We start from the raw sequence: 27,770 nt of genomic DNA, 5'->3' as shown, positions 1-27,770 counted from the left end.
GGGATAGCTCCCGGAGGCCAATACCATCGAATTGCGGCCACACTAACCCTAATTCGAATTGCTAAAATCGATTTTGGCGCTACTCCGCTCGTTGGGGTGGAGTACAGAAATCGATTTAAAGGGCCCTTTACATCGAATTAAATGGCGTCGTTGTGTGGACGGTTACAGGGTTAATTCGAATTAAAGCTGATAAATCCGAATTAAAGTCGTAGTGTAGACCAGGCCTTAGACACCTAACTTCCATGATCTGGGCCTTAGGTGCCTGTCTCTGGTCAGAGTTCTCCTGGAGTTAGGCACCTAAGCCAGGTCAGTCCTTTCCTGTGAAAAACTAGAGACATCCTCATTTACAGTTCGATCCTGCACTCTGATGCATCACTTGCATTGCCACTTACCACCATTTTTTGAGACACATGAGAGAGAGTGCGGTCTAAGCAAAAGGACTGAGAGGAAGGAACTTCTGAGTCCTGATCCCAGTTTTGTCTGTGTGATTCTTCAACTGCTCAGCCTCAATTTTTCCATTTGTAAAATGGGGATAGTAACGTTTATCCATCTTACTGGGTTCTCTGGGGATTATCACTATAATTAGTATTACAGTATCACTTAGAGGGGCCATTCAAAAGCAAACCTCATTGTACATAGGTGCTGAACAGGGGGGGAGAGAATTCCTGCCCTAAAAAGCTTGCAGTGTAAACAAACGAGAGACAAGTTGTGTGTGAGAGGAAATATTACTAGCCTCACTTTACAAATGGGAAGTGAAGCCCAGAGAGATTCAGGCCCAGATCCTCAAAGGTATTTAGGCATCTAACATCCATTGAAATCAATGCACATTAGATGCCCAATTACCTTTGAGGATGGGGCCTAAATAAGTTGACCAAAATAACAAGGGAACTGCACCAAAGCAAGTCCCAGTCCAGTGGTTTAACCACAAAACTCACCACCCCCTCATTGATTAGGTCATACTCTCTGAAGTATCTGGAAAGGAAAATCAGTAGCAAAGTGTTACGTATTATTGATTCTATATACATCATGGTGTGTGGAGATAGCAGGAAAAAGCCCAGGGAGCACGCACCTAGCCCTTTGTCCTTGTATTGAGAATGGGATAGAAATGACATGCTCTCCAACTAGAAAAGGAAGTGACTTTCACAGAATGCGCTACAGTTATATGACTTTTACTTTTAATTTTCCACTGTACCAAAGGATGCCAAAGAATGTTCTTGGCATGGTTGAATGTATTTTTCCTGCAGGTATTTAAGTCCAATGTATTCAGTATGGGCAACCTGTCTATGGGTCACTGTTTTATAGGTAGTTTTTGCCCCGGTTGCTTTGCTTTTTCCCTATTAAATGTTTAATTTCATTTTTATCAGAGCACCAATCTGAGAGAGGATATGGAGTTCTCACTGCCTGTGCCTCTGTGCTAACAGGAAGGCTGGGAACAGGCGGCAGCTGCTGCAGTGCTGCCAGTCCCTCTGCACCTGCCATCTCCCTGCCTCCTTCTTTCAAGGATATAGGCAAAGGTTACTAAATTCCTGGGCAGATATTTTTCCCAGGGTATAACTGTCATCCATCACTTAACAAGCCAACGCCATGTAAATACAGGCTGGCAGACATGAGCATTACATATTATACTGGAATTACTCTATGTATTTGAACTGAGAAGGCAACTTGCCAAATAATATTTATTTTATTCCACTGACTGGGGCTTTCAAAGTTTTAAATGTGCATCATCGGTGGGGCTTGCCCTGGAGGAAGCCAGCCAATGAGGTGGAACATAAAGGTTGAATGTTTATATTAAGACCTAATCCAGGGCTATGAAGCTGCCCATAATGTTTACAATTTTCATGGGCCATTATGTTGCTGCCCCATGCAGTTCATACCAGCCTTACCATGCAAGTCAATCAGGTGACCCCCATGGGTAGCAAAAATATAAGGGGCAGCAAAATGTTTTGGGTGGGTGACTGCACACTAGTAGAAGTGGAAAATGGCCAGTTTTCCTAAGGTGGCAAAAGCATTGCTTGTAGCCCTCGTTGTCCAAATTTTGCTTTCAAATGGAAATAGAGGTTGAATTGTCTCCTCTACCCGGGCGGAAGACTCTTCCCAGTAGGTAGTGGAGACAGACAGCAGTGATGCCTTCATTTCTAGAAATAGGTACATTCCATGTAACTCTTTAGTAGTCTCCTCACAAGGCCAATGCATAGAGCAGAGCTGATTTCAGAGCAACCCGCTGCTTTAGGAGAAGGTAAGTCTTATACCTGCTTCAAGTACCTGAGTTTAGAGGGGTAGGGGAGCTACTGTGCATAAAGAATGAAGAGAAAACAGTGAAGGAAGGTCAATACTCTTCAAACGCTATTTGCACCACATAATACCTTGAGATCCTCCTCCTGCCCGCACTTTGGACCAAACAGTGCCTCTGCCATTAATGGCACTGGGAGTTGTGAGCATGGAATGAGGGCATGGCCTGAATGCAGCCTTTTGTGAGGTGCAGGTCCAAGCCCCGCCAAGAACTTGGGCAACAGCAGTCATGGCTGGTAGGGTCCCACGTTCCTGCATTTAAAATAAAAAGCATAAGTAAAAAACTGAATGCATTTTGATGAAAAACACATTACCATAATTGTTACCTGTTATCTGTATTTGGCTGGTACCCACAATGTGCAGTCTACATGCAGAGGAATATACAAGCTCTACCCCCAAGGGTTTTCAGTATACTAAGACAAATAACATATGACAGCTGTGGAAAGTGTGATCCCCAGCTTACAAGCAGATTTCAGACATGACACAACAATGTTGGGGTTAACAAAACAGCAAGGTAGGGTTTGAGGGAGTAGCATCAATATGATGACATGATAACTCAGCAAAGGCCAGCGCACAGTATGATGGAATCAAGAATAATTTAAAAATCATCAATAAAACATAGATATCTAAGTTGGCTGAAAGAATCTCACCATTTATCATCTGACTATTCCATTTCTGACCTCTAGAGCCAAACGCAATGCCAGAAACACTGGGAAAGATATCGGACAAGGAGGGATTCAAATTGAACTTATGACTCCAAAAGGCATTTTTAATCAACCTTCTTCTTTGTATGGCTGATGTAGAGCAAGAACTATAATTTTACATTCAGATGGTTAAGCCAGATAATTGCGTCAAGATTAGTGGAGGGTATCGCTGTGATGCCGCCTTCGTATTTGTGAATCAGTCATTGAGTTGTTATATGTTCCATGGTCTGTTCTGGGTGACCACAGTTGCACACTGGAGAGTCTTTAATTTTCCATTTGTGCGGCAAGTATCTGCATCTGCCATGGTTTGTGCAGATGCGGTTTAGGGTTGCCCATGAGCTTCACAGGAAATCAAAGCCACAGATCTTCTGCATTGGGTATTTCACAGGGTGTTTGTAACTTCTTGTGAACTCTATTTGACTTTCCAAACTTCAGAGTTGCAATTGCATTGGTGAAGGTTAAACACATGGGTCCAAAAGGGCTTTGGGACTTCAAGTGGCAGTGAGGGACATTGTTAAGGCCCTGGTGGATGTGGAGACATGCGTTTTCTATGATCTGCTAGAATTTCCAAAGTGTTGAGGCATTGCAGAGAATGGATTGGGGAGCACCAGCAGCCAAAGTGTTGGGGTCAGCTTGAGGGTTCCAATAATGCAATTTTTTAATCAATTAGGTTACAGTATCTCAGTTTATATTATATCAAATTATTTGAAAACAAATAAAAAAAAAGGTGGTAATAAAATGCCAAATGCATTGAAATCAGTAAGGCTAGTTAATGTTTTTTGAGTGAAACGTTTTCCTATTAGAAAGACAAGTGAGTAAAGTAATACCTTTTATTGGACCAACTTCTGTTGGTGAGAGAGAGAAGATTTCGAGCATACACAGAGCTCTTCTTCCTCTTTGAAAATAGGGTTTCACTGAAATTTTCAACAAGAAATCAGGGAAATTGAAATGAAATGTTTTATTTTGGGTAGGTTGATATTAATCTTTGCAATTAAGCCACCAAAAATGTCTGGTGCGATGGAAATTCCATTTTTTTGATCAGCTCTAGGAAACAATCGCTTTTATGGGATTGATCCTGCAGGGATCTGAGCACCTTCTGAGAGGTGTGGAGTACCTTCCCCACTGACTTCAGCACCTCACAACTTGGAGTTTTCTATGGATTTCTGTGCAATGCCTCAAACACTGAGTATGTTCAACTTCCTTTGATTTCTTCTCAGATTCATCCTCTGATATATTTCAAGTGTCCATACAATTAAAATAAACTCAGCATTTGTTTTAATAATTATATAAAGCTTTGTTGGTACATTTCTGTATTTCAGATATTGATGAATGTGCTTCCGAGTCACACCAGTGTAACCCCACCCAGATCTGCATAAACACTGAAGGAGGATACACCTGCTCCTGCACTGAGGGCTATTGGCTCTTAGAAGGCCAGTGTTTAGGTATGTTCTTCTGGAGTGTTGATATATATTCTCTAGAGCAGTGTTTTTCAAACCATGGGTCGCGACCCACTAGCAAGTCGTGGCATGTAAGGCGCTGGGTTACCTTGCTTTGGTCAGCACCGCTGACCGGGACGTTAAAAGTCCTGTCGGTGGTGCTGCCCAGCTAAGGCAGGCTAGTTACCTATCTTTTCTGACACCGCACTGTGCCCCAGAAGCGGCCAGCAGGGGGACCATGGGGCTCCGCGCTCTGCCCCTGCGCAGAGCACCGCTCCGCATGCCCATTGGCCGGCAACCAGCCATGGGAACTGCAGGGGGAAGGGGGCGGTGCCTGCAGGCGAGAGTCACACACCTCCGCCCAGGAGCCAGACATGCTGCTGGCCACTTCAGGGGCGCAGTGTGGTCTGCGGTGCACACTGGCTCTGCTGCTGACCAGGAGCCACCAGAGGTAAGTCTGTGCCCCAATCCCCTTTCCCAGCCCTGAGCCTCCCAAACTTGGAATCCCCTCCTGCACCCCAAACCCCTCATCCCTGGTCCCACCCCAGAACCTGCACCGCAACCCAGAGCCCTGCCCCCGTCCTGCACCCCAACCCTCTGCCCCAGCCCAGAGTCCTGACCCCATCACGCATCCTAACCCCCAGCCCTGAGGCCCCCCCCAACCCAGAGCCCCTCCCACACCCCAAGCCCCTCATACTCCAACTCCGTTGGGTCACAGGCATCAACAATTTTTTTCAACTGGGTCCCCAGAAAAAAAGTTTGAAAACCACTGCTCTACAGTGATTCCGGAAAATCAGTGTCCATCTGATTAATACAATTCATTCTAGTCATAATTCTGGTCTCTTTCTGTCTTCCCAATGTTTTGATGATAATTAAAGTTGGATTGTTATCATGGGTCTCCCAAATTCCATAATTTTCGTATTTCTTCTGTGTTCAAAATCTTCCATAGTTTTGGACAATTTAGGATTCTGTTATGTGCATACGGTGGTACGGAACTGAACTGACATCACTGAGAGTCTTTGGCAAATACAGAGCTCACCCTTGGCCTATGTGGAAAACTAACATCTTTCTTATTTAAGTGCCAATAGTATGCTTGACAAAAAGAATCCCACATGGAACAAAATGGCAATGCCATATGACTGATATCCATGTTACTGACTTCCACTATGAAAGCAGCCCCTTTTGTATATTCTAGTTCATAAAAATATGACATACCAGCAACATATGTCCTTTCCACATGGTCATAATCCTGACCTAAGGCGCTTACATTACTAGAGACCAGGAGCTCAGTAACGATAACATCGAGAAACAGAGCAGTGAACCCACTGGAAAATCTTGGACACAAGCAAACATGTGAGTCTGAAACCAGCGCTGTTTCAGCAGATTCAGAGCTCTTCTCTCTGTCATCTGCAGAGAGTCAATCTCTCAGTGTCTGCAGTGCCCTACAATGTGAAAAACCAAACCCTACCAAATAGCAGCAACAGCAAAGGTGCAAACTCTACCACTTCCCTCACCCACTCCCCTCAATCAGTATCACAGGCACTGACATGGGCTTTAATTTTAGGCCAAGTCATATAAGTCAGAGACATGGCTGAATGTGTTTTTAGTGTTCTTGTTACACTCTCTTCCTGCTTTTTTTCCCTCTCAGCACAGGCTGTTTGCCCATCTGTTCTTCAAAATGGGACTTCAGTGTCACACCACCTCAGCTGGAAGGAGAATGGGATTTCCCTGCACATTTTCCTTGGAATTTGTCCTTGGAATTTTCCATGGAATTTATTTCTCATCTCCTCCTCCTGTCTAGCAATTGGAATGGAGGATTGCATGGCTGCTTTTTTAACTTCTGCTAAAAGCTGCTGTGTAACTCACCTGGGGGTGATATGAAGTTATCAAGTCCCCTGCACCTTTAATTCTAGAGCAGGTTCCTGTAACTGCTATTCTCCTAGAGACCTGGGAAAGAGAAGGCATAGTGATAAATTCTCTGGTTTAGTAAGGCCACAGAAAACCCTATGTTCAGTGGAAATTGAGTCATTCTGCCTCCTGGGGTAGAAGATTTCACAGATAGGTCATTCAGGAAGCCTATGCACTTTCTGTGTGACTCCAGACTCCACAGAGGTGTGACTCCTCAGCATGCCTCTTGAGGTGGGGAGTTTGGGCTAGAGAGTGATCTGTGATATTATGGATGCACTGGGTTAATCTTGTGCATGGGGTTGTGTGTGTAGGGTGACCAGATGTCCTGATTTTATAGGGACAATCCTGATATTTGGGGCTTTTTCTTATATAGGTGCCAATTACCCCCCACACCCGTCCCGATTTTTCACACTTGCTAACTGGTCACCCTATGTGTGTGTGTTCTGCACCATGCCTGGTATGCAATGATCCCCATGTAGTTCCCTTGTGCACAACCCAAGTACATGAGCTATGTGCAGGAACCAGGATTTGGCCCCGAGTCAGAATTCAAGCACTTTGATGCTTGGTGTAAGTATCAGAGACCCATAGTTGTTGCCCTGCTGAGCTGAGTTTGCCCAAGAGTATCTGTTTATGCTATTTTAAAGAGACAATAACATCTCAATGGTTGATTTAGGTAACTGTGAGTAAGGGTGGGGAAGATCACCACAAAGCAATGCAGAGATGTAACAAGAAAAGCTGTGCTGAAAAAACTCCTCTGCATTTTTCCAAAAATGTCAAAGAGTCTTCTCAGTTCTCTGCTTTTCCACAGGCCCTGGAGAATCCATTTCCACATGGCAAAAAAAAAAAAAAAGATAATGTAAAAGTATTTGGAGGGCTGGGTTGAGTTTACAAAGGCAGTCTCTGTTGGTACATTTCTTCACTGTTAGTAAGAACAGCACATCTGTCTAACCAAATTGTTGTTGTTGTTGCTATTTAATATTTAGCCTGTGAGTGCCAGCACAGTAGTTACACAGTGGTGCCAAGAGGAGCCAGTCAGGAAAAGGGTTCCTACAAAAACAAAGTTCCTGGCTTGGAGATTTTATAATTGTAGGTCCTGATCCTGCAAAGACTTAAGCATGTACTACATTTTCAGTGCTGTGAGTGGTGCCACTGAGGAGAACAGAAATACTCACCTGCTTAAAGTTGAGAATGTGTATAAAACTTTGCAGGATTAGGGCTTAACCTATCTATCTAGACGTTTATATGACACACCTGTCACTGGTATGTGGGTCATCTTGGTATTGGACTAAAACAGAAAATAAATCTATTAAAGGTGAAAATCAATGCCCCTTAATACTTTTAAACATATTTCCATTACTTTTGCCCAGTTTAACCTAGCCTTCCTGAGCCATTTCTTTGACAAAATTGCCACTCAAACCCAAAAACTTAAACCTGATAAAGCTAGCTAGTAGCTACCCAGTGTTGTCCATTCTTCATGGTAATATAAAATCACCTAAACAATTCAAATATTCTGTTGGATAAAATAGTCTTTAACACCTAATTTCTGCTTTAAAATCCAAACCAGGAACATAACCAATTTGAAGTAAGACGTCAGAGAATGCCTATATTATGCCAAAAAGTACATGATAAATGACAAACAATGAACTGCAATTTGTGCATTTGTGTGTGACAGACAAAACTGAAACTATCAATATTCTGATTTTCATGTGTGTTGGAGCTTCTGGAGATACTTCTGATATAACTGACACCATAAATGGCAAATCCTGCTTTCCTTACTCACTCTAGTAAACAGATGGAAGACAATAAGTCTAATTGGCTTATGCCAGTGGAACTCCATTCACATCAAAGGAGTTTCACCAGCATGGAACTGGTATGGCTGAGAGAAGACTCAGGCCCAGTGGATATACCCTTGTGAGTAAGGGGAGCAAGAGTCAACCCAGAAAATCAAATTCAGAAAATGCAGCTTTCAAAAGTTGCGGGAAACATATGTCCTGATTTTCAGAGGTGGTCAGCACCACAATTTCCACTGAACTCCATGAATGCCGCAGGTTCTCATCGCCACTGGTCATTCAGCCAAGAATCATCCCCTCACTCAAGGAAGTGTTTGTTTGACTGGTTTTCTATGTCTACCTTAGTGATTCACTGGCTGGATGCTATCACTTAATATTCCACCGGAGTGTCTTAGGGATGCAGTTTTGAGGAAGCTCAGGTCTGGTTCTTTAAGTGCAAATTTGTTAAGCTTTCATCAAACTGAGTTGTTATTTTTCCAGATCACCACAGACTTTTATATAATTATAGTTTTTCCAATCACGGCAGTACTTTCCAGCTCAAACCAAAAAAAAAAAAAAAAAAAGAGAGAGAGAGAGAATGAGTTGCTATTCCAGTAAACCATTCACCCTTGACTTTGTTTACAGGAAGCACTCATATAGGGAACGTCTTCCAATACTGTGTTTCCCATCTGCTGTCACTACAAGGCTTGGGTTGTCACTAGAGATAGAAGTTGAATATCAGTGCAATATTTGCTCTGAGAGCTTATTTGAATCACCCATAAAGAAAAATCTAAGCAAGGTCATAAACTTTTACTCATTATTGGAAGGATATGAAGTTTTGAGGACAGCCAAAAAACAACCCCATAAATTAGAAGGCAGCTGATCCAAAAGAAAATGAATTGCCACAAAAGAGACAATTCATCAGGTGTTTTATTTCTGCTCTGAAGCAAGGAGTAAAGCTCTTCCTAACTTGCATAATCATGTTTATTAGGTTCCAGTGCCATCAGAGAGTAAATCTACATTATGCTTGAGTCTTTCAATCTTGTCTCTTGCTCATGACAGTCAAATGCAACGATTGTTCATGCTGCAGTTCAACAAAAAAACAGTTATTTTAGCGACACTATGAATTCCTATATTTTAAAGTTTCCTCATAAGCCAGTGAAAACAGTCCAATAAAAATAGTTTTCAGGGTGATAAAAATATTTAAAGATTGCCACATCTAAGACTAAAAGCAGCTTTTGGGGCTAAATCCTGCTCACCTTATTATGTGAATAGCCCTGATATATGTGTGTAAGTGACCAGGATTACAACCTAACCATTACAGAAAAACAGTATAATATTTTGTGCTATACTCTAATAGACACAAATCAAGAGTGGCTTCTGATGGCGTGTGACCTGGGCTTTTTGATAATGTAGCACATTGAGCAGAATCATTTACAACTGACTATGGAACCAATCAGCGCCCATAATTATATTTCAGCTATTTATAACCAAATGTATTGCTGTGTTGTCTTGGGGAGATATGGACTTGAACAACCTTCCATCTGAATGCTTTGGACTTTGGCTGTTCGAGTTCTGGAGTCAGAATATCGTATGTTAATCCCTTCCCCCCTCGCTATGAGTAGATTTTAGTCCTATGGTTATATGAGTTTATCTAATGCTATGTATGGCAAGTACAACTACAATCTTGTCTGTACTTCGAATCTTTTTTTATTTTTAGACATAGATGAATGTCGCTATGGCTACTGTCAGCAGCTGTGTGCCAATGTACCTGGTTCCTACTCCTGTACATGCAATCCAGGTTTTACCCTTAATGATGATGGACGATCATGCCAAGGTACTGTATACAAGCAATGACTACTGCAGTGTTGGCCCCAGCCCAGCAAAGCATGTAAGCGTGTGTGTAACTTTAAGAACATGAATATCCTGCTGAGTTCACGTGTGTTACACTGTCTGTTATATATCAGGGGGTAGCCGTGTTAGTCTGTATCTACAGAAACAACAAAGAGTCTGGTGGCACCTTAAAGACTAACAGATTTATTTGGGCATAAGCTTTCGTGAGTAAAAACCTCACTTCTTCGGATGCCGAAGAAGTGAGGTTTTTACTCACGAAAGCTTATGCCCAAATAAATCTGTTAGTCTTTAAGGTGCCACCAGACTCTTTGTTGTTACTGTCTGTTATAGGGTATGGCTACACTTTGAGCTGGAGGAGACCCAGCTGTGCTAGCTCTGATTGAGCTAGTGTGCTAAATATAGAGCGTAGCCACTGTGGTGTGAGCAGCTAGCCACCCCAAGTACATCTCTGTCCAAGCTGTTAGGCACATACTCAGGGCAACCTGCCACAACCGCACTCTGTTTTAGCATGCTAGCTCGATCCTGCAGGTATGTCTCCCTGTACTGGAATTTCAGCTTGCAGGGTAAACGTTCCTGTAGGTATTCATATGGCTTCCATCACTGTAGTATCTGAGCACCTTTTAATCATTACTGTATTTATACTCACGACACCCCTGTGAGGTAGGACAGTACCATTAGCTTCAGTTTCCATATGGAGAACTGACAGAGAGATGAAGTGACTTGCCCAAAATCGCCTAGGGAGTCTGTGGCAGAGCAGGAAATTGAATCCAGGTCTCCCAAGTCCCACGTTAATGCCCTATTGGACCATTCTTCCTCTCTAATGTGTTTAAGTGCCTTACTGGATCAGAGCCTCTGTGATCTCATGATCAATGTTATATTTCTGTTCTTGAACAGTAAAATACTTCAAAGCAGCTTCTCAGGGAATGGCCCAGCGTTAATGGGATAAAGACACTCCAGGAGTTGCAAGTTTCCTAAAAGGAAAGTCTTTACTTTATGGTAGCCACAGTATTCTATAAGGATCATTTCCTCATTACATCAGCATTCCCTAGATTTATCCTGCTGCTTTTGGCCTGGTCTTGCTCAGATTAAATCAGTCGGAGACTCTTATAATTACTAGATAAACAAGGAAGCATCTGCAGTAAATAGTTTATCCCAGTCTTTCTTGTTATTTTCTGATCTTAGACAGTTCAAGCAGCTTTTTCTCCAAGAAGTCTCGGTTGTAAGTGACCCTCTTCCCTCACTAGGGGTAGATTCAAGAGCTGGCAGACTTGTTAAATATGAGATCTCTGATCTCATATTCAATGCTATCTAGTGCCTCAGCAACAGCATTAGGGAAGATGTTCCCAATTGCTTTACATACAGCATGGCCTGTGTTTCCAACCACTTTTTTCATTACAATTCATCAGCCTTAAATACCAATAACAATACAAACTGAGTCAAACCTTTGCAAGAGAACCAAACAAAACTGCTGTGCCTGTACTATTAAGTCCTTTCTAATGTTTGATTGTAATAATAATTAATTAGATGCAGTGCCTTGGGAGAAGTCATTGATAAACTGAGTATTGGTTTCCCGTAGATGTGAATGAATGTACAACCCAGAACCCTTGCGTGCAAAACTGCGTCAACACATATGGCTCTTTTCTCTGTCGCTGTGATCCTGGCTATGAACTGGAAGCTGATGGAATTAGCTGCAGCGGTAACTGTCTTCAGTGATTGGGTGCGGGGAGGGGGTTAACTGTATTTAAATCATTTGTTGTAATGTATTATTTTTTATGTGCCTTCCTCTGAAGTTTCAAATCTGGTCCACTGTTAGAAGTAGGATATATCTACCTATCCAATCCAGTAGAGCAATTCATCTCTTCCTAATTTCAGTTAAACAGGAGGGTAAAAGCAAGAAACCACACAAAAATCAATGGTGGTGTTTGTTTTTTTCTCATAATGGTTTTAAAGAAATAGATTAAACATTAGAACTGTTCTGTGACAATGGTAAAGAACCACAGAAAAGAGTTGCTTTCTTCTAACACTCACCAAGGAACTTTATTGGCATAAATAAAAGTAGCATTATTCCAAAATCTACTCTTGCCCTGATACAGCAAATAGCTTACTTTAATTCAACAGGTACTTAAACACATGTTATCTCTCTTGCCCTGCTTTACTGCAGAACTTTCCCAAACATTTTCCAGCCCTTCCTGCCTGCTACAGATTTAAAGAAACAAGAAACATCCTCATGAGCACTGTTGAATCTAATCAGATAGGAGCGATCCATCCACCATGTAGCAGTATTATTGGAAAATTATTACAACATTGTTCTTTTCGCCTCTCTCATTTTCCTTTTGTTGTTTTATTTTGCTTAATTGAAAAAGAATAGTTAGGCTTACTTCTTTTGTGAGTGTCCCCACAGTCTGTTTAAATGAGAGAATCCAGCCAATATTTCTTGGAAGGAAAAAACCTCACTGGAAAATATTTGTTTTTTAATTTACACTAAACAGATGTAAAGGGCTGTGTTTGAGAGAAAAAACATGTGACGTGCAGTGTATGTTAAGCCATTGTTCTTTGTAAGCCTAATTATAAAGAAAGGGACTCAGGCCCAGATTTTAAAGGTATTTAGGGGTTATTCTGCTCAGCACTGCAATGCGTAACTCAGGAGCCTAAGTCTCATTTTCAAAAGTGAGTTGGGCACTTAGGACCCTGAGTGTCAGTGAACGTCAGTGGGAGTTAGTCTCCTAAATGTCTAAGTCCCTTTTGAAAATGGGACTTAGACCTCGCAATGTTGAATACCTTTAAAATTCTATTCTTATGTCCTTGTTCTGGCAGTGAAATGCTGCCTTGTTCAAACATGCTCATTGGTCCAAATTCTGGCTTTAGCAGGATTACACAAGATGTAAAGCGGTGTCTGTTTTTTCACACTCCCTGTTGATAAAGTAGCTTCATGGCCTGAAGTTAATAACAACAATATCGAGCATGCTCCCTCTATAAACCACTTTATAGATACTTACTCATCCCTACAACACCCTGGTGAGGTAGTTAAATATATTCCCCCCCCCCCGCCCATTTTAAAGATTGGGGAAACCAGACTGAGAGCTGAAGTGATTTGCTCAGGGGAGTCTGTGTCAGAGCTGGAAATAAGTACTCAGGAACTGGCGGCTCAGACTCAAGCCTTTGTTTCTTTGTAAATTAAGTTGTCATGGGATAAGAGGGAAGATCCTTTCATGGATTGAGAACTGGTTAAAAGACAGGGAAAAAAGAGTAGGAATAAATGGTAAATTTTCAGAATGGAGGGGGTAACTAGTGGTGTTCCCCAAGGGTCAGTCCTAGGACCAATCCTATTCAACTCAAACCCACAGCTCCCTGCGAGGGAAGACTCCACACACACACACACTCATTACCATTTGTTTGAGGAGAGGCCTTTTACTTCTATGTCTTAGATTAGAGCTAGGTCAGGTCTGTAACATCTGGATCACGAAAACATACCTATGTTCCATGGGTAGTTCTACCTGTGAAGTGAGATATAAGTAAATGGCCAATCACATGGACAATTAGAAACAGGTTTTCTGACAATACAGGAAATAAGAGCAATGTATCCTTTCACTCTCTAGCTTTTAATTCAATGCTACCTCACCTGTAGAGAAAGCTTAATTAAAAAGTTGTGAAGTAACATTTCAGTTGGATGCATTGATGACATGGACAGACTCCGTTATTTGCAAAGCTTCTGCTCTACACCCAAATCCTCCCCTTGTACCTGCAGGTTAATGGAGGGTGTACTTCTGCTACTGAGTGCCAGAGCTAAAAAGGTGCTGAATGCCTTCACCTTCAGTGCCATGAATGGGAAGTGAGGCACTCAGCTCCTTGCAGGAGGAGAGCTAGATCCCCTATATAGCTGCACAGAAAACTGTCAGCAAGTCATTATGGGCCTGACCCTGTGTTTCTCACCCACCAACCCCCTTTCCCCCCCCCCCGAAGTCAACAGGAGCCTTTGAATGTACCAAGCATGCAGGAGTGGGCCCTAAGGTGCGTAAATACTCTGGTGACACAGCAGAATTGATTATACATAGCAAAGAGCTTTAAAAAATTGCACTGATGAAGTCCAACTGCACTCCTGAAGGCAATAGCCAGTTTTGCCATAGTCTTCCAGAAGAATTAACAAAATTGGTTGTATTTTTAAAAATATAGATTAACCTATTGTAGGCCACCCCACCACCTTGACTCCCATGATCTGCAACATTCAGTCGCATAGTAGAGATGACCCTGAATTAAAATGGCTTAGTAGCCTCGGGGCTACTTGTGGCTGAATGTTCTTCCTTGGTACTGTATTCTAAAAAGTAGCTATTTAAAAATGGCCCCCTGGAGTTCCATGTCTGTCATGACCCAGATCACAGGCGTCAGTTTAAAATTAAAACGATTACAAAAAATGTTATCTGGGGACCTAAGAGTCAAGTTCCTTCCATCATCACCAGTAATAAAGCTTCTGCAGGCCAAACTGTACCCTGAATGACAAGTAACTGACTGGAACTTAAACAATTCTCTTGATGATGCATAAAGAGGAATAAAATCCAGTTCACTCTCTCTTAGCTATGTTGGCTCTGCAGGGCTAACAAGAGTGAGAAACACTACAAGGTTATTTCAGTTAGTCAAGTAAGCTAGCCTGACTGATTACACACACTGAGCAGGAATATTGAATAGAAAGGTGCCAGTCTACATTTCATTCAGGGTAGAGTCTCACTTTTAGACAGGCTTGCCTACTGGATGGTCTTCTGAGAGTGGGTTTCATTATCATTTATTAATAGTTGTAGGCCTGGCTTGACATGGGTGAGGCTTAGTAAACAATAGTAAATTGGATCATTTTCCTTTTTCAAGTAAAGTAATAATTTACATTCATTCCTAGCTACCATGAGCCATATTCACCCTGGTGTAACTTCAGTAAAGTCAGTGGATTTACATCAAAGTTGAATCTGGCTTATTAAACCTAGCTGAATAGCAAACACCATGATCTATAGTTCTATGTATTTTTGTGGTGACAGGCACTGTAGTTAGGACAGAGTTCTGTTCAGGGGAAAGTCCTTTTTACTTTAACACAAAGCACTGTAAACTTCATTCTACCACTGCAGACATGGATGAGTGCAGCTTCTCAGAGTTCCTTTGCCAGCACCAATGTGTGAATGAGCCCGGTTCTTACTACTGTTCCTGCCCCCCTGGCTATGTTCTGCTTGATGATAACAGAAGCTGCCAAGGTAAGAACATTCCAACCATGAATTAAAACCCAACCAAACAGTAAATAGCTCATAGTTCTGGAAGGAAAATTAAGTTGATTAATTGAGAATCAAGACTTGAGATGTTTGCTTGATCTAAGCATTGCAAAAAGTTGGAAATATTCTGAGGGGGTGCATTGTGCAGCTATGCTGGTGAGTGCTTACTCCCATGAGTGATCCCATTGAGATCAATGGAGTTATTTGCATGAGTAAGTGCTTGCTATTGTGAGTAAGGGTTGCACAGAAAGGTACCTAATGGTCCAGTTTTGCTCCCCCTGAAGACAGTGGCAAAACACCTACTGACTCCAATGGGGGAAATGAGGATTGGGTCCACTGAGAGCCCCTACTTTACTCTGGAGCTTTTGAAATGCCATTAACTCATTAAAGTATATTACTGAGTAGAGCTAATCTCAAACCTAGAGCACTGGTCCCTGCATCTATGGGTGTGTCCTGCACTATAGGATCAGAAAGAGATAGCAACTGACTTCCATGACTGTGCCCGGGGCATTTTCTTTTTTATTGTATCTCCATGTATTGTTCTGTATGTTCTGCATTAAGCTGTAGCCGTGGTTGTACCATAGCTGCTGAACTCGCTTTTCCCTTTCAATACAGCTTTCTGTCTGCGGCTTCTCAACCAGTTTTAAGCTGGCTGTGAGCATAGGAGCAGTCTGCTCTTTCTTTAATGTCCACCCTCTATAAATTCACTGAAAAAGAAATCCTGCAGGGTTGAGATGTTATGCAGGGTTCATCAATACGGATATATTTTTTAATCATCTCAGTAGCAGCATTCATGGAGTCAGGTGTGGTTTGAATTTTTTAATGCCCAAACCCTTCATCCCCCCCAAATGGCACTTCCAATAGCAGAGTGTACCTGGCCCCATGCTGAATAACACTGGATCAGTGCCCTGTGTTCTGAATGTTTCATTTATTAGCTTGCTAATAAGGGCAAGGTTGAGGGGCAAATGGGGACCGTGTATGTCCAACAATTCTCCCAGAAAACTTTGCATTATTGGTATCTGGGCACATTATGCTCCCCTCCCCTCCCCTTTGTCTGTTTAACTTTTAAGACTGTGAGCTCTTTGGGGCAGGGGCCATGACTCCTTTTATATTTGTGCAGTGCCTATCACTGTGAGGGCTCTCCCAGAAACTGAGAAATAAACTATTAATAATATAATGAAACCTGGCTTAAAAGAGGGACTGATGAAAAAATGGTTCTCCTTAGAGTGATTGTCCCTCTGTGTAGTGCACTTCAGGTTGGGCATGAACTCTGTGTACCTGTGACTGGGGAATGGTCTTTAGCAGTGGCTGTGTGGTCTACGTATTCATCCCCACTCTCCTTGTGTGCCACCCCAAAGAGATGAGAGGGGCTGCTAGACTGCCACCCTCTTATCTCTTAGTTTGTTACCTCTTAGTTCCTTTTTACTGCTTGTAGGCTAGGATGGAGCATCAGTGTCATGCTGACTTCTTCAGATTCTCTCTTTAAATAGTTTTCAAAGTTATAAGAATTTTCATAGTTAGCTAGTTTTATAGTATAGTTAAGCGATAGATTTAGGGGTCTAGTTCCCTATTTTTGGAAACGTTTTCCAATGTGGGAAGTCATTGCTGTATACATACTCGTACCCACACCCAACCACCCAATGGTTGTGGGGAGTATGCCACGAATCCCTGGTTTAAAAAATTTCAATACATGCCCCAAGCCCTTCCTGGTCATGGACTATCACAATATTTGTCTGTACTTCCTGGGGGAAGCCAATGTCCCTTCCAGTATGCCCCTGTGGTATCTGCAGGTTGTTTCTGTGTAGGAAAAAGCAGTCCAGGGAGTTTCAGCTCCAAAAGTTCCTCTTTGAGGGGTACATGAAACTAAGGAGTATGCCCCTGTACATCAACCTGAAGAAGGTAGGATTGGCTCCTCTTCTTCGGTCTCTGGGCAGTTCCAAGACCTCCACCCCTCACCAGCTCAGAAAGGCTCAGGAGAGCAGGGAAGGGAGACGCAAGTGCGTTCATAAGGACAAGAGGGAAGATTCCCCATTCAAATCTAAGAAGAGGCAGAAGTCCCTGGCTCATTCCAAGTCACTGGGAGATTTCTACTTCAGAGCAGGACCATACAATACTGAGAAGGAACAGACTGGGACTTCTTCAAAGGGCAAAACTGCAGCACTTTCCAGTATTAGGGACTGCTTCTTCAACACCGAAACCCTCGTTGGTACCGTCAAATTTAGTGACTTCTACTTTAGTGATCTGAGCTGTGGAGACATCCCCATCAACTCTGTCTGGCTTTCTGATTCCAGAAAATCTTCTGCTATTCCTAGAACTGGAGTCACTCCTCCTTTCCAGATCTCAATACGTTGCACCAAGACTTCAACTGGTGCCAATATCTCTGTGGTACCACTTTCCAATCCCCACCAACAAGTTGGGTTGAGGCAGACTGTCTCCGATACCATCAATGAGTAAAGGCAGATCACTCCCACCTCCTGCAATATGAAGAGCCTCCCTTTCTGGATCTGAGGTCAGAATCCTCAAAGTCAGAAGAGGACTACAGTAGACACCTGTCCCAGACTATGTCCCTAAGGACTCCTAAAGAGCATTGAGCCCTGATAAAATATTGAGTCTCCACACTATCTCACTACTCTTCTACTAGAGGATACCCTCTCCCCCATATACTCACTGGTACCCAGCACCTCAGCGCCATTATTGAGGGGCTACAAAGTTGCGCAGTAATGGTATTGAGTCTCGAGGCTCTTCTGGGACCATCATACAATATACCCACCTTAAGACACAAGGGACCCAAAGAGATAAGGGATCCCAGGGTGGAGGAAGTGCCTCCTTAGCCTCCTCAAGAGCCTCAACTCCAGCAGCAGGAGGATGAAGAGCATCATAAGGAGGATTTTGTGCCTGTAACCTTGTCGTCCTCTTCCCCAGATGATGCTGTGATTACAGTTTCCCCTATACACCCCAATTATACAAAGGCCTTCCAAGACTTACTCGAGAGTGGCCTGTCCAGGAAGCACCACGCAAACTGCTAGACATTTTGCATGGATTGGACCGGAGCAGTGGTGCTCCCTATTAATGATGCAATCCTCGAATCCTCCAGGACTCTCTGGCAGACAACCACCACAATCCCACCAGTGTCCAAACAGGCTGAGGAGCGGTATTTAGTACCTGCAAAAGGGTCACAGTAGTTATTTTCTCACTGGCCTCCCAAATTGTTGGTAGTTTCAACAGCCACTGAGCATAATCGACAGAGACAGGCTTAGTCAATGCTGCATGAGAAAGAAGCAAAGAGGCTTGACCTCTTTGGCAGAAAGGCACATTCCTTGGCCTCTTTGCAATTCCAAGTCTCAAAGTGCCAAGCTCTGATGGTCAAATATGATTTTACTATTTATGACAAGCTGACCAGCTTATGGTGCTTCAGGATATTAGAGACCACTTCCAGACCCTACTTGATGAAGGAGAGCTGGTAAAAAGATCGGCACTCCAGATGACCTTAGACGCAGCGGACATGGTGGAGAGATTCATGCCACTATTGCCATGATGAGACACTCATCATGCTCTCCTCGGGAATCCCAAAGGAAGTTCAAATAATGCTGAAGCATCTTCCATTTGAGTGTGACACTCTATTCAGTGCTAAGACAGATGAGTCTCTCAGTTTGTTGAAAGACCCCAGAGCCACACTTTGATTGCTGGGTATTTACATGTGCAGTGAAGAAGAAACCCAGTGAGCCACAATTCTGATGACCAACCCCACCTGCCTTTTATCACTAGTGGGAGTATGAACCACCACACAAGCAGCAGGGGACACACAAAAAGGGTGCCCAAGGTCAACTATCTTCCACCATCTAGACTGGTATTTTGACAGGACCTGCAAAAGCCAGACACTAACTGTCCCTCCAGATCTGCGCAACCTCTCAGATCTTTCCCTCTCTTTGGAGGCTGACTTTCCCACTATCTGCCTGGACAGAAATCACAATGGACAGATGGGTCCTAGAGGTTGTCTCCTTGGGATTCACTATTTAGTTCTCTTTCCTCCCCGATTGCCCTCCCTGTCCTCTTTCAAGCATATTCTCACAAAAACATGGACTGTCAGACTTTGGACCTTCCCACATCATCAACATAAAGCACAAGCACATTCTTCTGCAGGAGATTGTCACACCTTGAACTGGAGGCAATAGAACTAATATCTCCAACAGCAAGGAGAAGGGGATTGTCTGCTCAAGGTATTTCCTCATTCCCAAGAAAACTGGGGGATAGGGACCCACTCTGGACCTCAGGGAATGAACAAGTTCATCCACCACCTAAAATTCAGAATGGTGACACTATTGTCCCTTTTCCTGGTGCTAGATCCAGACAACTGGTTCATGCCCGTCGGTCTCAAAGATGCCTGCATCCATACAGACATTCATCCAGCCCAGTGCAGATTCCTGAGATTTGTGGCCAGTCAACACCACTACCAGAGATCTCCCCTTTGGGATCTTGATAGAACCTAGAGTTTTCACCAAGGTACCTTCACTAGTAGCAGCTCACTTTCATCTGCAAGGAATGACAGTTTACCCTTACTTAGATGACTGGCTCCTGAAAGGACAATCTTACAGGGAAACATGAGAAGCAACTGCCATGCTTCTACATCTGTCTGAGAGGCTGGGCCTCAGAGTGAACCTGGAGAAGTCCACCCTGCAACCCTCACAGTCGATAGAGCTTATCAGGGTCAGGCTGGATGCGGTTACAACCAGGGCATACTTACCAAATGACCATTTCCTCTCCATCACCAGGCTCATACCGCAGATCTGTTTGCGCCCCAGAACATCCAGACAAATCCTGCTCATCACTGTTGAGTCATATGGCCACAAGTACTTATGTGTAAGCCTGTGTGTCTGTCTCGGAGGTCACGGAAGTGATGGATTCCGTGACTTTGTGACCTCTGTGATTTCTGCAGCAGCCGGTGCTGGCTCAGGCTGCCCAAGCCAGGCAGCCTCTGGGCCAGCAGTAGCAGTTTGGGTTCAGGGCTGGGGCTGGAGATTGGGGTGCGTGGCGCGGTGCTTACCTTGGGGGGCTCCCCGGCTCCCACCAGTATGTTCCTGCAGCTCCTAGGCGGAGCGTCCAGGGAGGCTCCGCGTGCTGCCCACACCTGCAGGTGCCGCCCTCACAGCTCTCATTGGCTGTGATTCCCAGCCAATGGGAGCTGTGGAGCTGGCACTTGTGGCGGAAGCAGCGCATGGAGCCCCCCAGGAGCTGCCAGGACATGCCGGTCGGAGCTGGGTAGGGAACCTGCCAGCCCTACCAACCCTCCCCTCCAGCACCAGCGGGGGTCCCGGGCTGCGCGCTGTCACCTATCCTCCCCTGCTCCCAGCACTTGTGGGGATCCCAGACCATGCCTTCCCAGCACCAGTGGGGGTCCCGGGCCACCACCCGCCTCCCCCCCAGCACCTATTCTGGGACAAGTTGAACAATATGTCCCTTGAGGGCAGCATATGAACTCCCTCAACTTGAGCTAAGGCAGCATCGGTAGCTTTCTTTAGAAACGTTCCTATTGCTGACATGTGCAGAGTAGCAACTTGGAATTCCATTCACACCTTCACTAGACAATATGCACTGGTGCAAGCAGCTGCTTCTACTGTCTCTTTGGGCAGGGCAGCTCTGCAATCTGCTGTGTCATAAGACTCCAGGCAGACAGCTCCTTGAAACAGACACTGCTTGTGAATCATCTGAAGTGCATGACACATAGGGACAGCCACTTGAAGAAGAAGGATGGGTTACTTACCTTGTAGTAACTTGAGTTCTTTGAGCTGCGCAGTGCACTACCAACACTCCTTCTCTGCTGCCTGGCCTCCCCCTACCTGACACTGATGGTAGAGACGGAACTAAGATGGCCGTGATCTGGCAGTGCCTTTTATGCACACATGGCCCAGACTCTGCTAGTGAAAAATCTCTGGTCCTGGGCGCATGCACAATCTAAATAGCACTACTCATAGGGATAACACATCGCAAGAGCTCAAGTTACTACAAGGCTAGTAATCCATCCCAGATGGAGCAGGGTTGTACTTTGTTTGGTGATACTTTGGTGCAATCTCTTAATAGGGGAGGTTGCTTTATTATAATAAAATACAAATAATAAATGATATCTAGCTATTATATAGCTGTTTTCATCCATAGATCTCAAAGTGCTTTATAAAGGAAGTCAGTGTCATAGTCCCCATTTTACAGATGGGGGAAACTGAGGCCCAGAGGGGGGAAATGACTTGCCCAAGGTCATCCAGCAGGTCAGTGGCAGAGCCAGGTCTCCTGAGTCCCAGTTCAGTGCTCCATCCACTAGGCCACACTTTACAAGGGTGGCATCTTGTAGAGTTTTCCTTGTATTATCCTCCCTCTCATTTTTGTGTTTCAGATATCAATGAATGTGAGACTAGAAACTTCACTTGTACTACACAGCAAACCTGTTTCAATATCCAAGGAGGATACAAATGTCTAGACCCAGTAAAGTGTGAGGATCCTTATATCCAGATCAATGACAAGTGAGTAGCAGACCCATAGAAGTGGAGGGCAGTAAATCTGCTTGAGGCAAATAAATTGCACTTCTGCAACATGACAGCAAAGTACATCTAAAGTGCTATACAGACACTATTGTTGCATTTACTATTAGTAAGCTTTATAAAAATGATAAATTGCAATTACTTGCCAGGTGGTAGGAGATTCAGTTGTGTGGGAAGTTAAGCTGGAAAAGCCCTCAACCAAAATGAGTGCAGCAGAGAAGACCATAATGGTTATAATGCAACAAAAGAAAGTTAGTTACTCCATTGTCACCTGCCTTTAATTATACTTGATCAAACACAATCTATTTGTTAATAATAGTACTTCCTTACCTACCCAATCCAGGGGGTTGTGAGGATTAACTAGTTAATGTTTGTACAGAGCTTTGAAAGCATAACACACTGTACTATAGAGGAGTGGCAGCTCTGCTAGAGTTAAGATTGAGTCACTTACCATTTAAAAGATGACTCTTCTAAGAGTTGTAAAATCCACATGCTGACTGACTTTGTCTTGAAATGTACTTTGCTTCATGGGGGTCCTAGGTACTGTTAGTGGTCCACAGGTGAGGTCCTTTGAGCAGGATGTTCCCAAGATACAGTCCCCCTGCTAAAAGCCCCAGCATCTTACAAAATCACATGGTGGCTCTAACGTTTTTTTGCACACACTTGTGAGTCAAATTATGGCTGAAATTCTCCCCAGTCTTATCTCAGTCACTTGGGATTTATTTCAATCAGCGTATGGCACCTGCAGCCCCTTGCCAAGTTACTCAATATTAAGCTTAAAACTCCAGATGGTATGTCAATAACTGAAGCCAAAGAAAACAAAAGACGTGCAACAAGACTAGGGCTCTGTTAACATCCAAAGGGTTTCCAGCCAATCTATTATCACCAGTTATAGTAACTGGGTGGCTCAAGGTGACATGCTCTGGTCGCTGAACCTGAGCAACACTGATGCACTGAGAGTCTGAGCACTTTCAGCAAATGTGGCTTGTGCACATTTCTTGCTCTTTACGTGCATTCTGCACGGGCTTCTTTTGGGAGTTTTGCCCCAAGATCAAAATTCTGGTTTTAAGAGCCATATTTTAAAGTGCTCTAAAATCTATATGCAGACTCCGATTTTACTTTAGAAGGAAGGAAATTAGCATTACTTAAATAGAGGGAAGATGAGAGATTCTAGGAAGCAGTTAGGGTAATGTCATCAGCCTGAACAATGGGACTTAGTGTGATCAAAGGAAAGCAAGTTGCTGGGTCTTTTAATATTCACAGAGTTTAAGGCCAGCAGGGAGCATTAGAACATAACATTGATAACAAAATTTACCTTTATTAGCCGTCAGTACAAGACATCTCTTTGGTCAAGTATTTGCTCAAGTTCGGACCATCCATGGGTTTATGGATTATGGTTGGTGTGTGTAATAAAGAGAGGGGGCTATTTAGATCTTCATTGTGAACTGTCTGATTTAATTAGAGATGTGCCTGAACCAAAACTCCAGACCCAGGCTTTGGAAGAATTGGACTTTGTGGCTCTGGGCAGTCTTTAGATTTATTTTCTGGCTATATTTAATCTATGGCGTGTACCCGAAAGGTGTTGGACACACAACCTGTCAAAAAAAGTAATGTAATTATTTATATAGCCCCATTGATGTTCATGGTTCTGCACCGTAAGTGAGCTGGGCCAATAATTAACGGGTCCCTACCCTGAAGAATTTATAGGCTAAATTCCTACCAGGACAGTGGTGCATTGGGAGGCCACAGCTGCAGAGCTGCCAGAAAAGAAAATCCAAATTCTTGAGTGATCAAAGGAGACAAAAGTTGCAGTATGAAGAGCAGTTTTGGCAGAGCCCAGAGAGCAGGAGGAAGATGAAGGCAGAGATATAGGCAGGATGGGGGTGGAACCATGGAGAGCTCTGAATGCAAGCAAAGGAAATGAAAGTTACATTGGTTCTTTAAGCCAGTTAAGTTTTGTACTCCATTATTTTTTGCTTTCATAGCAACAGGTAGTGAATTAGGTGTTGCAGAATTGGCTCAATACTGATGATAATTTTGTCCACATTAGTCGCTGTATGTGTCCAGCTGAAAACCCCGGTTGCAGAGATCAACCATTCACCATCCTATATAGAGACATGGACATCATGTCAGGGCGGTCTGTGCCTTCTGACATCTTCCAAATGCAAGCAACAACTCGCTTCCCTGGTGCCTATTACATCTTCCAAATCAAATCAGGGAACGAGGGCAGAGAATTCTACATGCGGGTGAGTAAGTCTGTATAGAGTCCTACCAGTATCTTATAGTTTGCCACATCCTTCTCTGACAGCTGTACTATGTTTTTAATGTATACTATTTAAAATTTCAGCACAAGCTCTCTCATAGGGGCAGATGTGTGTCTGTCATACTACATCCATAGCCATGCAGTGTAATGTACTGGTCCATAATCACAGCGGGCTGCTCAAACCCTGAAAGGCTGTGGATGCTGGTTCTGTAGGAAGGGGACATATCCTAGGGAAAGATACTCTATAATGGCAGTGTAGGGAATTCACCAGACTGGTCCAGCATGCCCCACTTGTGCTATTCCACACATGGCAATACGGCTCAGTGAGATCTGGGACCTCACGTCTTGAAATAGCTGAGGAGGGAGGCTGGTTTAAAATGTTGTCGGGTTTTTTTTTAACTGAAAAACTGTTTTTTCTATTAAAAGAAAGTTTTGCAGAGAGTGTCTGTTTTCTTCAAGACTTCTCGATTTTTCACCAGGAAACTGAAAATCCAAACCCCAAAATGTTCAGTCAAAACACAAACGTTTTTGGCTAAAAACTGAAAAAATTTCAGTTTGCAGGGTTTTGGATTTTTAATAAAAAGTCCAAATTTTCCACAAAATTTGCAGCTGACCTCTCTTCCCCCACCCCCTCCATTGGATAGTTATTGGACAGCTGACATTCTTAGAACAAGGAGTATCAGAAGCTTGGATAGTAACCACAAGTAGAATCTGACCCTGATAGTCAAATCAAGTGCCATTCATTGGAATACATGTAATGACACTTTCAGCACATCATAGGAAATTATATTAGAACAGATTCTGGCATTTCCCAGTTCACATTCTTCATGGTAGCGTCGGGTTCTGAACTTTAAAATGGCATCAGCTTTGTCTTAAGGTTCCAGGCAGTTCCAGAGATAATCATTTCCATCCTGTTAGCAGCATTTTGCTGTTGCAAAGTTTTATTGTCCCAGATTTTTTCACCTATCTGGACTGATCAGTCAGTTGTCTGGGGTTTGCAGACAAATTCCATTGTTCAAATCTGATTCCTTTCTTTCATTTATCCCAGAAAGTACCCAAGGCCTTTCTTTTATTGGACATGTTTTCCTTTAACTGGTAACAGAATATTCCCAGAGTGTCTAGGTTATAACCAGCAGGTGGTGCCTTTTCCTTTGTTTTGGAAAAAAATAAAAACGAGAGGTTGTAGATGTGGGGGATGAGGGTGGGGTGGGCAGATACTGCTGTATTGTTAAAAGTGCCATCAGTCAGGTGGGTTGTTAAACTTAAGCCCATGCTGCCCATCTCTGGTACTTTTTCAAAACCTAGCAGGAGCTAACCAAAGTGCTCTGGCTAACATTATGTCTCTCAGTAAAACAGGTCCCAGGCTGTGTGTGTGATGATCTGCTGACTGGGGATTTGCTGCTCTATTTAGCAACACAGGACCAGATTTTCAAGTGCTGAGACCCAACCATTCTGGCTAGATTATCAAGCATTCACCTCCCATTTAGGTACCTAAATGAGAGCCAGATTTTCAGAAGTGCTTGAGGGATGAGTTTATTATGACTGATGAGCACATCTGAAAATCTGACCCACAATCCCAGCATTGCTTTCACTTTTGTGTATAATACATTTAAAGGAGTCTCTCCAAAGGGTCCGATTTTGCAACACATATTTATGCAAATGAAAAACCAACCCTCTTTCCACTGAAACTGGACAAATATTCATGAACAGTTTTCTAGACATATGAAGTTTTTGTAATATATTATTTTTAAATAAAGGCTAAATTTTGGAACTTAAAACCACTCCACATTGTCTCTTTAAATGGATAAAAAAATTTCTGCATCAAACCAAAATAAACTTAATGAAGCTTAAGAACTACTGGAAACCGGAAAAGAATATCTGGCCCAACATGCCAGCACCTCTTGAATCCATGTTCTTGCTTTTTCCTCCAGATAATAACGATGGATTTATATGTACAATAACAACTTTCATCTGCAAGGATCCCCACATGCTTTACAAACTGATAAAACTATACAAAGTGACACTTCCTATACCATTGAAATGCAGCCATCTCTGGGATGAAGTGCAGTAGCTCTCAACAGTTCATGTAAATACACAACAGTTCAACACAGGAAATGCAAAGCACCTTTTCTAATTGAAAGTGGACTGTAGGAGATATTTAGGCAGGCAGAATGTAATTGTCTGTTTAAGAATTTACAGTGAGTGACATGGGTCTTTAATTACCTCTGTTTTATCCATCAGTCAAAATACAGCAACCACAGCAGCACAGTGTCCTCTACCACTATGCTAGAGCAGGGCATGTCTACACAGCAAATGAAGGGTGATTAAAGCTAGTGTAGATCTAGCTCACGTGTAACTATGAGAGAGGAGACAAGGCAGCACAGACTTCATCACAGGTTAGCAACCCAAATATGTGCCCACGGTCCCCAATGGCTTGTACATGGGCTTGTACTAGCCCCACTGAAGCCCAGGCTGCCACATCTTCACTACTATTGTTACCCATATTAGCTAAATTAAAGTTAGCACAGGTATGCCTATCCGCACTATGATCACACCTCCATTGCTCTGTACATACCTTTAGAGAAAATAGTGAGACCTATTGAATCACCAGTACCTGGGTTTCCTCTGGAGGTGTCCCACCCATGTGCTCACCAAGTCAATGAGGTACAATGTATAGGGCACTAAACTAGGGGTCAGGAAACCTGGCTTTAATTCCCAGCTGTACCATTGACTTACTGCCTGACCTTTGTACACTTAACTACTCTGTGCCCAAATCTTTCCATCTATCAAAGAGGAATAATGACACTTGCCCACCTCAGCAAAATGGATGGAAAGGCTAAGGAAGCATCGTTCTGAGATGTTAGACACTCAAACATTAAGTGGTATACTCTAAGATCATAAACTTCATGTATCATCTTTGGAAATCTCACCTGCTTCTCTCTCTGTTTTGCACACAGCAAACAGGACCTATCAGTGCAACTCTAGTGATGACCCGTCCTGTGAAAGGGCCACGTACCATTCAATTGGACTTGGAAATGATCACAGTCAACACTGTCATCAACTTCAGAGGGAGCTCTGTCATCCGGCTGAGGATATACGTATCACAGTACCCGTTCTAAACCCTCAGTACATTCCCTTTAAACATTAAAAGCAACAACAAAAAGACATTATCTCCTTTCTGCAGATCTTTTTCCTCAAAAAAATATAGCAGCTCAAAACCTAACCAGTGTTGCCACAGACACAACGGCCTACGCCATCTGATGAGAGAAGCCTCTTCATATACAATCCTTTCCAGGATGCAGACATCTGAACATGTATTGTCAGCAGATCCCGTATGATTTTATATGTGATTATATGTTTTAAGAACCTTTTTTTTCTTGTTGATTTTAAAAACTTTTCTAGGGTGTGATTTTATGCTCCAAAGACTGTGAACCTCCCCACCTCTGTAACTGCAACACTGCTTAGCAAAGGCACCAAACAAACTGAGGAAAAAGCTGGCTTTTGCTATTTTGCTTTTTTTATTTTAAAAGGAAGGCAAACAAACAAAAAATTCACCTGTCCAAAAGTGGAATCTGAGAAGCGCTAACTACCATTGCCAGTTGTTTCTGGAATTGTCAGTCATACAGTCTGTCTCAGTTGTCCCTACATTTGTCTTCGTTCCATCTGTCCTTTTTGACCGTACTTTTTAGCTGAGTCATTGTAAGTTCCTTCTAAAATACATGTTGTACTATGCTTGCTGGATCTATAAGCCCTCCTTTTTAACAAAGTGTCACCTGC

At 43.1% G+C, this 27,770-nt stretch overlaps 1 protein-coding gene across 2 annotated transcripts in view; it reads left to right on the top strand.

The window, feature by feature from the left end:
• Positions 1–27,474, top strand: part of FBLN5 (fibulin 5) — a 63,349-nt gene extending 35,875 nt beyond the window's left edge. For both annotated transcript variants that reach the window (XM_054026755.1, XM_054026753.1), the window contains exons 5-11: positions 4,313–4,435; positions 9,827–9,943; positions 11,537–11,656; positions 15,066–15,188; positions 21,586–21,712; positions 23,781–23,976; positions 26,951–27,474. In XM_054026755.1, the coding sequence (XP_053882730.1) occupies positions 4,313–4,435; positions 9,827–9,943; positions 11,537–11,656; positions 15,066–15,188; positions 21,586–21,712; positions 23,781–23,976; positions 26,951–27,112 (968 nt within the window). In that variant the 3' untranslated portion in view covers positions 27,113–27,474. The remainder of the gene's footprint in view (positions 1–4,312; positions 4,436–9,826; positions 9,944–11,536; positions 11,657–15,065; positions 15,189–21,585; positions 21,713–23,780; positions 23,977–26,950) is intronic.
• Positions 27,475–27,770: the final 296 nt, after the last annotated feature.

Source organism: Malaclemys terrapin, chromosome 4, assembly GCF_027887155.1.
Source record: "Malaclemys terrapin pileata isolate rMalTer1 chromosome 4, rMalTer1.hap1, whole genome shotgun sequence".
NCBI lineage: Eukaryota > Metazoa > Chordata > Testudines > Emydidae > Malaclemys > Malaclemys terrapin.
Note: the sequence above shows the minus strand (reverse complement) of the source record. Positions and strands in the feature narration are given on the sequence as shown.